Genomic DNA, 12,865 nt, shown 5'->3' on the forward strand with positions numbered 1-12,865 from the left:
AGTCACAATCTGAGCAGTATGAGACAGCTTACAGCCTCCTGTGTTCTGAGGGATCTCATGTTCTCTTCTTACCTCAGCAGGCATTGCACATGCACATGCACACGCACACTCACATGTGCGCGCATGTGCGCACGCACACACACATACAGAGAAACACATACACACACACACACACACACACACACACACACAGAGAGAGAGAGAGAGAGAGAGAGACACAGAGACGTACACACATACACAGAGAGAGAGAGAGAGAGAGAAACACAGATACACACACACAGACACAGACACACACACACACACACACACTTAAAAAATTAAGGATATATATTTTCAATGAGTGCATGCCAGGCATTTATTCTCAGTGTTTCAAAGACAGATGCAGGTGCATCTCTGCAAATCTGAGCCCAGCCTGTTCTACAAAGTTAGCTTCAAGATAGCCAAAGCTATGTAAGAAGACTGGCCTAAAGAGTTCAGAACTGGAAGAAAGACAGCAGACGTATAAAGTAATGAATGAGAATAGAAACCATCAATGAATGAAGGATATAATGTTTTTAACAAATAGCATTAATCATAAAATCTAGATTCCACGTGAAAATTAATATAATTGTAGCATTTAACTTATATCACCTACAAATATTAACTCTCATGGGATCAAAGGCCTAAGGCAGGAGTTAAAGAATACAAATCATGAGAAAAAAACATCATAGGCAAACTTCATGACATTTGATTTGGCAGCAGATTATTTTGGACTTCTTACCAGAGTGATTGACAACAAAAGAACAAATATGTACATTGGACTCCATGAAGATTTAAAGCACCCTTGCATGAAAGCATACTAGTTTGTTACTCAAAAATTAAACACAAATTATCATACACTTCAGCGACTCCATTTCTGGGTGTTTTTCAAAAATAATTGAAAGCAAGTACTCGAAGAGAAATTCCTATACTTATGTTCACAACAGAATCATCTACAACAGAAAAAGATAGACATATGTCTACAGACTAAGATATGAACAGATAGACAAATCATAAGCAAAGATTATATACATCCCTATTATTCATCCTTAAAAATAAATTCTGACACATGCTATAGCATACATCTACCATAAGAATTTTATGTTAAATGAAATCATTCAGTCACAGTCAGGCACACATGACTCCACCTATGAGGTAATAGGAATAGTCAGATCACACTATTTATAATTATTTGACTGGTGGATTAATTAGTACTAATTAATTTAAATAAATAATTATACAGGGCTATAGTAGAATAGTAGTTTCTGAGTGCTGGCATTGGAAAGGAATGGGGATTTACTGCTGAGTGCATCCGGAGTGCCCGTTTGGGAAGAGAAAGCCCAGGAGGCAGACAGTTGTAATGATTGCAAGATATCTATTGTACATGTGAATCTGCATGCTTCAGAGAATATATGCTTATAGTTTATATAATAAGTTTTATGTTACATATACATATTTTCCAACAATATTTAAAACTAAAAGAGAGAAAGAAAAGGAGAGGGTAGTGAATGTAGGCTGGAGTCACCAAACGCAAGCCAAGGGATGCCTGTGCCCTTCAGTGCTAGAAGATGATAGCAAAGGTTAGGCCTGATGGTACACATCTGCAATTCCAGATCCCTGGGAATCTAAAGAAGAACAGTAATAATTCTAGGGCTTGTTTTGGCCACAGTGAAAGTTCAAGAGCAGTCTGGGTACTTTAACAAGACCTTGTCTTTAATTTTGTTAGAGTAAAGCAGGATTGGTATATAGCTCACTGATAGAGCAATAGTTTTGCATGTATGTAGTCATTAATTCAACAATTAGTGCCTCAATAAAAACAAAAACAAGGAATGAGTTTTTCCTAGAGTCCCTTAGAGAGCCTAGCACAGCCTCGACATCTTGCTTTAGGATATATGGTCTTGACAATGGTGAAAGAACACGTTACTTTTTTTAATATTGAAAACATTTCTATTTTTAATCTTTTAGTCTGTATTTCAAGTAGTTAAGTTGTTGTGACATTTACGCACATGTATCATCAGCCCTGGCGTTACTGCTAACTTGACGCATTTGGAGTAATTTGCTAAGGTGGTCACCGCCTGTTATGGTTGGTAAGGAGGGGGTGTAGAAAGAATGAAAGAGTGACAGCAGGTGTTGGAGAGGGTGTGGAGAAAAAGGAACACTCCTCCATTGCTGGTGGGGTTGCAAATTGGTACAACCACTCTGGAAATCAGTCTGGTGGTTCCTCCGAAAACTGGGCACCTCACTTCCAGAAGATCCTGCTATACCACTCCTGGGCATATACCCAGAGGATTCCCCACCATGTAATAAGGATACATGCTCTACTATGTTCATAGCAGCCCTATTTATAATTGCCAGATGCTGGAAAGAACCCAGGTATCCCTCAACAGAAGAGTGGATGCAAAAAATGTGGTATATCTACACAATGGAGTACTATTCAGCCATTAGAAACAATGAATTCATGAAATTCTTAGGCAAATGGATGGAGCTAGAGAACATCATACTAAGTGAGGTAACCCAGACTCAAAAGGTGAATCATGGTATGCACTCACTAATAAGTGGATATTAACCTAGAAAACTGGAATACCCCAAACATAACCCATACATCAAATGAGATACAAGAAGAAAGGAGGAGTGACCCCTGGTTCTGGAAAGACTCAGTGAAGAAGTATAGGACAAAACCAGAACGGGGAAGTGGGAAGGGGTGGGTGGGAGAACAGGGGGAGAGAAGGGGGCTTATGGGACTTTCGGGGAGTTGGGGGCTAGAAAAAGGAAAATCATTTGAAATGTAAATAAAAAATATATCGAATAAAAAAAGAAAAAAGAAAAAAGAAAAAAAAAAAAAGAAAAGAGGAGTATGCAATTGCCACCTAGGAGGGAGAGCATGACTACAAAGTGGGGACAGAGTGAGTTTGTGAAATCGGGGAGCCCGCTGTAAACTCCATCTATCTGCTCTAGAAGGCGGCTAATGATGACAGAGACTCAAATTTGTCAAAAGTTACAAATTTGTCAAAAGGGTACAAAGGGAACGAGATGAAGGTTCCAGTCTTGTTTCTAAGATATTAATGTGACCAAAGAGCACACAAGCTTGTGTTGTTTGCTGAAATGAAAGAATCTGTTTATTCATTTTAGGTTTTTTCCAGTCTGATAAATGCCAAATGTACATGTTACTGCTTATTATGTTAGGTCATTCTTTTATTCTTTTATTCTTTTATTCTTTTATTTATTTATTTATTTATTTTCGATATTTTCCTTATTTACATTTCAAATGTAATCCCCTTTCCTGGTTTCCCCTCTGAAAACACCCTATCCTATCACCGCCCTCTCACCAACCCACCCACTCCTGCTGTCCTGGCATTCCCCTATACTGGGGCATCGAGCCTTCTCAGGACCAAGGGCCTCTCCTCCCTTTGATGTCCAACAAGGCCATCCTCTGCTACATATGTGGCTGGAACCATGGGTCCCTCCATGTGAAATGCTTTTATTTGCCTGTATTCTGATAGTAGGCACTTAAGATCAATTATAATAATGTATCTTTACGATAAATTCACATTGTACACTGATAGGCTCACTATATCCTGAAACTTTAAGATAAGTGTTTTTCAACCAGAATCCCATGATTATTTCTTGCTGAGCACTTTTATATTATCGTCTCTAAGCTGTTCACATGCCTACCAACCAACAATCTGCTTTAGACTCTTGATCCTTGTGCATTCCTAACACATTTCTCACCACATACCTCTTTAACAAAAGTAGACAATACAAAAGAGAGAGAGAGAGAGAGAGAGAGAGAGAGAGAGAGAGAGAGAGAGAGAAGGAAAGGGAAGAGAAGAGAAGAGGAGAGAAGAAAAGAGAAGAGAAGGGAAGAGAAGAAAAGAGAAGGAAAGAGAAGGAAAGACAAGAAAAGAGAAGAAAAGAAAGGAGAAGAGAAAGGAGAAATCCCAAACTATTTCTTTTATGTTGGGAGTATGTTTTCTCTGGCTGCTTTCTCCAGGCTGTCCTATGGGCTGCGTCTTCTGTGTTCAGACTTGTCAAACTTGTTTCATTTCAACTACTTGTCATTTGTTTCCGTATTTCTTCCAGGAGTAGATCTCTAAGACATGTAGGGATGTCATAGAGCTGATTGGAAAGTCAAGTTCAGTGGGTGATACCTGCAGGATCCCTTCCTCTCATTCGTGATGTATCTGCATCGGTAAGTTCAGTTTTGTTTCTTTGCTGTGTCTGGGTGTAGACTCCCCATGTCAGAGGATAGCTGATGAGGAATCCTTAAGGAATTCAAACTGCATTTAAGCTTGAAGGATTTCTGGGTTTTTCACAGTGAGCTGGAGTAAGTAAACTCTGTTCAAAAATCAATGTTTTGTGTACAACTCAGGATCAGCATTATCTCATGTTTCCAAGTTCAATAGTGGGTAATTGGGACTATAGTGGAGAAGTCAATACCACCTTATCCTGCTTGATTCAGATCTGAGAGGGAAATGATCATTTGTTTGAAAGCACTCCTCATTGTTCCAACCCAACAGGCTGTTCCCTCAGCTTTTCCTCCTTATTGTGTGTTGGTTCTTGTGGAGTGAGGAAAATTAGGAAGTCATGAGTTTCAGAGACATCTGATTCACTGTAGAGAACCCTACATTTCCTGAGGAGAAACTGAGCTAACAGGAGATCAAGACTGGTGATATTATGCCAACTTTCTAAACCTCCTTTTAAATAGTAAGGAAAATAAAAATATAAAATTTTAAATATGATTTGCCATATTCAAAAAAGGAAAAAACTTGGTTTGATATATATATATATATATATGTATATATATACATATATATGTATATACATATATATGTGTGTGTATGTATATATACGTATACGTTTATATCTTTGAATACGTATACATATATGTATATATGGTTAAGGTGATAATATTTCATTTTTATTAATTTTTATGATCTTTCTGAAGTTATTTCATTTAAGAGCCTAGACATGCCTCATGAATTCAGTAGAGAGGGTATCATTAAGGACCTATCCTAATAAACAAATCTGAAGACACAGAATTTAGGAGACTTCTCCAGGCTCACAGGGCCATCAGATGCCAGAATTTCTTGGAGTAGTCCTAAACTATATAATATACAGTTTTATTGTTGAATTAGCATAGTCACCTTATTAAGTTCCATCTCTCTAGATAGAAGGCACCATCCTGGGAACTTCAGATATGAGATTTTGATATGAGACAGCATGCTAAGTCAATGAGCTTCCCTGAAAAACTTGTCCCCCTCAGAATACTTATATTTAATAGTAGCATTTCAATCAGTGATTTAGAAAGAAATTGTACAGTAACCATGGTCTCTGACCCTCCTTGAAGGGTCAGTAGTACTTCACACATAGACGACACCTCACAGGTATTTACTGAACAAATGAGGAAGCAAACAATATGAACGTTTTGTGCTAATGTTTAACTTGTTTTTAAATATACATTGAATTAGAAAATCCATACCCAAAGCTTATAGACAGTATGATTGTAAAGCAAAGTTTTACATTTCCCATTTTTTCTATTAAAATGATCAAGTCTTGTAAGTATACGCACCAAAACCTTTCTTTTCTGGTGAACAATTAATTATACATCTATGAATTTTTACAGTTTAAGGGAAGTAAATTATTGAAGTGATATTAATGTTCAATTGTTCCTATTTTAGACATTAGTGACAGATTATTAACAAAGAATAGACATGGTAAGAAACACTAGGTAGCAGTAGTTGCTTTGAGTCAAATTCAGGAACACTAACCCAAAATGGAAGATTTGCAAGAAATCCTGCTAATCTTCTCTGTATCAGGGACAAAACCATCAACCAAAGAGTACACTTGGAGTTACCCATGGCCCTAGACACACCAGCAGCAGAGGATGATCTTGTTGGACACCAAATGGAGGAGAGGCCCTTGGTCCTGGAAAGACTTGATACCATAGTGTAGAGGAATACCAGGACAGGAAAGCAGGGGTGGGTTGACTGGGGAAGGGGAGATGGCTTGTGGGATTTGGGGGGGAGGGAGGAACCAGTAAAGGGGACAACATTTGAAGTGTAAATAAAAAATATACCTAATTTAAAAAAAAAAAGAAATCCTGCTAAGAGGCAGGCATAAAAAAAAAAAAAAGGATTAAGGACAAGAAGATGCCTACTAATTGCTGTGATAGCCTATGCCAAATCTATAATCACTCTAAAGTGCACGCCACAGTTCTGCCCACTGTTCTAATTCTTATTTCTTCATGAACAAGAAACACAATGGGAAGACTTGGAAATGTAAATTTTGATTCAAATGTCTGTTGTTTGTGCTCTAATAAAGCTGAATGTCTCCTCCATGGAGTCTGTAATTTCATCTCTGTCCTTGGGCTGGCTTTAGTGGAACAAATTGCAAACTGCAGACCTCTCTGTTTAGATTTCCCCCCCAAAATAGCCATGTCTCCATTTCAAAATCTTTATTGATTAAAGGATTTCATTCACTTTAAAATCTTATTTCTTTAAATTACAAAAGATAAGATATAATGCCAAGTGTGTTCTTCATCTGAAATTGGGATCAAGTTCTCAGAAACCCTCTCTTCTAGTTTAACAAAAAAGCAAAAACTAAATCCATCTCTGGTCCTTTAAAGGAAAAGCTATTTCTGGATAAGTCTATTACGAATATTTGTGTTTTATATTTAAAATTTTTTTAGATGATTGTTTCAGTTAACTTGCTAATTTGTTAGATCTAGTGTCCGACACATCCTAAAACCATCTTCAGAGTTAAAAGTACTAACTGGAAAATTATCAATTAAATATTATATTTTCTATTTTTCCAGAAAAGTCATGTGCTCATTACATGCCCTCTACACCCTCCGTTAAATCATCTAATTGTTACTAGTGTGTGACTTAGCAACTTGGTTTTATAGGTGGGGAAAGTAACCAGCCTGACATTACAAGCTAATAGGAAGGAAAGGTATGGCCTGAACGGAAAGGCAAAGTCCAAGATTAACTAAAAGAGTCCCCTTCTTTCCCCCTATTTAATAATTTTTAAGACCATAATATTTTGTGTTCTCTAATTCTCTATTTTTATGAAGTATTCACAGTCATCATATCCACATCTATAGTCAGTGGATTGAAATGAATATTTGTATCACTGAGATTTAAAAGTTGACCTGCAAATCACTGCTAGTTGTGCCTTCATTTCCTGATTATCTGGAATATACGGAATAATATTTCTAATTAAAGAGGAAGACTGAGTATATATATATATATATATATATATATATATATATATATACATATACATATATGTATATATATACGTATAGGTATATATATAACATACTCAAAATTGTAGAAATTTATTATCAGATTAATTCACAATTCCACATTAAGTGGTAATTAATTTGTCCATATAATAAAAACTATTATTTATTGCCTATTTACTAAATATGCATCAATTTGAATCATAGTATTTGTTAGATTGTTTATTCATTACAGTTCTGGTGAAAGCAAACCTCTGTGATCATTGTGTTTATATGAGGGGAAAGCATCACTGCCAATCACAGTTATTCAATTTCATTTTGTAAACCTTATACACCCATTAATATGTCTGAAAACCTTGGCCAGTGGCCAGAAATGGACCCACTAATGGTGCCATCTAATAAGCAAATCTTCGATACTATTCTATCTTGGGCTTCCACATTTAGTATCAAGATGTTCTGGCTGCAAACAGGCAGGTGTTTACAAGCTGCATAGACAAGGAATTTCCTTCTTTTATTTGACTTTACTAGTGAAATGGTAGCACTAAGGCTGTGGCAGCAAGGACATGAAATCATCTACATCAGTTGTACTCAACCTTCTGATGCTATAACCCTTTAGTATAGCTCCTCATGTCGTGGTGACCACCAACCATAAAATTATCTTCTTTGCTACTTTGTAACTATAAGTTTGCTATTACAAATCATAATGTAAATATCTGATATGCAGGCTATCTGAAATATGATCCCTGTGAGAGGGTCGTTTGACCCTTAAAGGGGTCACAGCCCACTGGTTGAGAACCACTGATTTATATGAAAACTCTGTCTAGAATAGGACTCAGCATCTGCTAGAATCCTTTATTTGCTCACCCAACGCTTTCACTCCCGTGGATAAAATTTATTATCTCCCCTTAAAAGTGGCAGAAAACTGAAGTAGACCAGGTTGTATAAACTTCAAAACAAACACCACACCATACCACACCACACCTCACCACACCACACCAAGCATTTCTTACCCTAAAATCCAAATTTACATCTCCATACAATAATGTTTATAGAGGGTTGTTCGATATAGATGGAGAATTTTAGAACATTTTTAAGTGTTTAATATTTGTTAGCAAAACGAAATTTTGTTATATTTTTACTCTTTTTAAATATTTATGGAAAAAGTTCACAGTACTGAGTTATTTTGAATCTCACAGGTCTCAAAAGTTGTACCCTGAAGCTGGGTGTAGTGATATATGCCTTTAATGCCAGCACCTAAGAGACAAAGGCAGGAGAAATGTTTTTGTTCAATTCAGTGAGACAACACAGTGAGACTTTGTGTTAACAGTTGAGGAAAGAGTTGTAACATGCCTTGTATGAATTTAGAGTCCCTCCTATATTTATCCTTATTTCTCCAAACTCATTATGATGTTTAAAACTCTTTATTAAGTTTCAAGAAAGGATATAGAAAACATATTCAAGTGGATAAGTAGACAGAAGTGTTGTGAACATTGATAGATAAATTTAAAAACAAAAAAGAATAGAATATATTGTTATGGATGGCTAATTTCTTAGAAGTAGTTTTGAAAATATATTGTACGATGCTATGACACAGGTATTTGCATAGAAAGAGTTCATTCTTAATATATAAATAGCCATTCCACCCTGAATCTTAACCTTCAATCTAACATATCCTTTACATACTTTAATAGATGAAAATCAATGTGTCAAGAGTAATCACGTACATGCACACACATTAACACACAGGAACATTAAGTGTCACCTATCTTTTGGGGAACCTAGAATGTTGTATAATAAGCTTTGTTTAAGCCTGCATGTTTAATTCTTTACTGTCCTATTAATAGTATACATATTAAATAATATCTTAATTTCATTGTGTCACTTGTACCACAGTGGAATGTATTTTTATCATTGATTAACTTGCACTAAAAAAATATTCTGGGTACTTTTTGATGTTTATTTATGTAAACCTCTTCTTTGGGGAAAACCAAGATGTTTCTGGTACCAAAATTCCTTACAATATCCTCATAATAAATTGCTTTTTCTCAGAATGGCTGATTTCTATTGTGTGTAATCACAAGAAGAACAAATTGGTTCACAGCAATCATACTTGTATGGTACTTACTGTAGTGGTTTGAATAGGAATGTGCTTGACTCATGTGTTTGAAGGGCTGGCCCACATGGAGTGATGCTTTTAGGAGGTGTGGTCTTGTTGGAATAAGTATGGCCTTGCTGGAGGAAGTGTGCCACTGTGGAGGTGGGCTTTGGGGTCTTATATACTCAAGTTAGAGCTAGGGTGGCAATCTCCTTCCGCTTCCTGATGATCAGGACATGGAACTCTCAGCTCCTTCTCCAGCAGCTTGTCTGCCTCTGTACTGCCATGTGGCCCGCCATGATGATAATGGACTGAGCCCCTGAAACTGTAAGCCAGCCCCAAGTAAATGTTTTCCCTTTGTAAGAGTTGCCTTGCTCATGCTGCCTCTTTACAGCAATAAAGCCATAACCAAGACACTTATTGTGTGGTAGTCTCTTTACATGGATTAATGCATTTAGTTTGTAAATAGGTACAATATTTATTTCCACTTAAAAATATGGGACATTTTTTTAAAGATTTATTTATTTTGTGTATATTGGATCCCATTACAAATGGTTGTGAGCCTCCATGTGGCTGCTTGGAATTGAACTCAGGACCCTCTGGAAGAAGAGTCAGTGCTCTTAACCACTGAGCCATCTCTCCAGCCTCAAGATGTTGGACTTTAGATACAGACAGGTCAAATGCTTTGCCTCCCACTGCAGAGTGCTGAGACTAGGATAAATACTCAGGCTAATTTTAAAAACTCGTGTATACCATGGCCAGTCAGATGCCTGTTCAATTATTCTGCATTAATTTAAGCTGCCACTTATTCAAACACTGAGATCAACAATATTTAATAAAGACTTTGAAGCCAAAGGTAGGATAATCAGAAGTCATGTTGTGCTGCTTTCTCTATGTTAAACTTAAGTTTTTTCAGGGTAGAACTAGGAAATGCCATTTTGCTGAAAAGAACAGAGATCTAAAAGGCAAAACTGGAAACTATTTTCACTAATTAAGGTCAGGAGGTATCAGAGAACATGTGTTTCCACTGTGCTTTGGATAACTCAGAGGATGTCCCACCTCTAAGGCCAGATGTAATGAGGAATGAGCAGCAGTATAATGTCAGGGACTCACCACTCCACGGGCATGAAAACATCAGTGGTGGCCAAGACAAAGTGTTTTCCATAGTCTTCCTCTCACACTCTCATCTGACAGTGTCAAACTTCTCACAGTTGGGCCCCCTTAAGCCCAGTTTTGGTTTCCAGTTTGCACGCCCAGGCTCACAGCGAATTGATGAGGAGCTGAGGTTTCTTCTGTAGACCCAAGGTCCTTCTTCTTTCCCTGAATTCAGTACAGCATGAACTTCATTATCTTTTCCCACAGAAAACATTCCTTGTTCTCACCTCACAATGATATATTACATAGTTTTCTCCTTTTTGCCTTGCCCTCACTGCCACCAGCTCTGGGAGATGGATGGGAAAGAAACACAAGAAGGCAGATCCTTGGTTTCCTCTGTTGTCAGCTCCCCTGACAACTCTTTAACAATGAAGCCTCATGCTGGTAAGAGCACACCCACAGGCATGTCTTATGCCCCTTGTGAGAAACAGGAAGACCCAAGAAACAGGAAGAGATGTTGGTGAAACATAGATATAGATACTGAAATTGTTAGTGTCTAAGACCTAAATGATATGTGATACAGTGAGTCTGTTAGTGACCATGACATATAGAAAACTGGGGGGGGGGGGACACGACACACTTCCTGTTTTACTCTTCATTTGAAATCACCAAAAACTCAGAAAAGAAGATCCCATTCAACCTTACCCAAATCGTTTTTATATTCCTTACCAAATATATTCGATCTGAGAAACCTCCCCCCTTCTTCCTCCTTGGGAACATGCTTAAGAGATGTCTCATTGCTATGCATGGCTTATTCACTGCCTTCACGATCTTGCTTTTTTACAGAAGATATGTGTCCAAATTAGCTATCAAGAATTAAATTATGGGCTGTGGATATGTAAGAACACTTGCTTCACAAGTATGAATATCTAAGTAAAATTCCCCAAAACTCATGGAATAAGCTAGGTGTAGCCTTGCCCTTGCATTACTGAGCCTGGAATTGTGCAGTAGAGACAGGAGGATGCCTGGCACTTGCTGCCTATCAAGCATAATGTTCAATTAAAGATTTAGATGAAAATTCATAAGACAGGTAGTAGTAGAGGACATCCAACTTTCTCTTCTGACTCTTGTGCATGTAAATGAGCTCACATGCAGGCACACACACACACATTAAAATCAGAAGGTATTAGGTAGAATAGAAGTGTGGTCATTACATTTCCTTTGTATGCCTCCTCTTAGCGTCCCATCTCTCCAAACCATTGCTGTTCCGTTCACAAAAGGCTCTTTAAAGTTGAGGCAGAAAGGAATCATCACTTTGGGAAAGCACACACACATTTAAGGCCAGCAGAAAATGTGAATGTGGAAAATCAATTTCAAATTCAAGACATAAGCACAACAAAGACTGTTAAATCTTTTGACCAATAAAACAGTCTCTACTTCATTTTAGGAAAGCCTCTACTTCCATGTGGCTTAAATTCCACAAATCATCCATTTGTGCAATGGGAAGCTTTTCTTGAAAAGTTAAAACCAACCTCTTAAAGCACAATTTGCTCTTCAAGAAAAAATATTCTGAGTTGTACAAGTCAAAGGCAGACTCTTTGGAGAACACCTAGTGGCGTCATTACACAAATAAGAAGCAGCAAAAGCTTCTAATATTCTATCGCTAGTAGAATAATTAAGGGTAATAATTAATGACCATTTCAAAAATAGCTAGTAGTGATTCTGAATATTTCTAACACAAAAATAAAACCTGCCTGGTTATAGATATGCAGCAACCTTGATTTGTTCACTATTTATTACATACATATCCTGAAATATCACAGCATAGTCCATACATAGACATAACTCCATATCATCAATTAGAATCTAGAATATATGTTTCTAAATGACCAAATCCTAACTGCATATTTAAGATGTAAGAACTGGGCAAATTGTTTCTCAGGGCAAAATACTCACAAATCTACTATGAGCAATTCTAGTTACAAGAATGACTATAGGTCACACAAAGTAATCAGTTAGCTGAATAAAGTACATCTTCCAAATAATAGCTCATGTTTTTAAATTTTCTATATTAAGGGGTGATTCTTAAAAAGTATGTAAGGGTTGACCAGTTGTCAGTTATATGTCAAAGTCATCACTGAATGTTCCTTGCCCTTTTCATGTCGCAAGTGGCTGAGGACTTCTTGTAGCAAATGCTCAAAGGAAAAGATTTAGGTTCTGTAGGATTTTTTTCCATTGAAGGTTTCCAGACAAAGAAATGGTGAGTGAGGCTCATGGAAGTCAGATGAGGAAGTTCGACTCCCTAGCATTAGCATGACAGGCTGAACCACCATATGGGTGTCAGAACTGAACCTGCCTCCACTATGGACACAGTAAACATTCTAAACCACCGAATCCTCTCTGATTTTACATAA

At 37.1% G+C, this 12,865-nt stretch overlaps 1 protein-coding gene across 1 annotated transcript in view; it reads left to right on the forward strand.

The window, feature by feature from the left end:
- Nucleotides 1–10,372: 10,372 nt before the first annotated feature.
- Nucleotides 10,373–12,865, forward strand: part of Tmprss11a (transmembrane serine protease 11A) — a 56,000-nt gene continuing 53,507 nt past the window's right edge. The window contains exon 1 of the mRNA XM_052199694.1: nucleotides 10,373–10,650. Coding sequence (XP_052055654.1) covers nucleotides 10,373–10,650 — 278 coding nt within the window. The remainder of the gene's footprint in view (nucleotides 10,651–12,865) is intronic.

Source organism: Apodemus sylvaticus, chromosome 11 (assembly GCF_947179515.1).
Source record: "Apodemus sylvaticus chromosome 11, mApoSyl1.1, whole genome shotgun sequence".
In the NCBI taxonomy this organism is placed as follows: Eukaryota; Metazoa; Chordata; class Mammalia; order Rodentia; family Muridae; genus Apodemus; species Apodemus sylvaticus.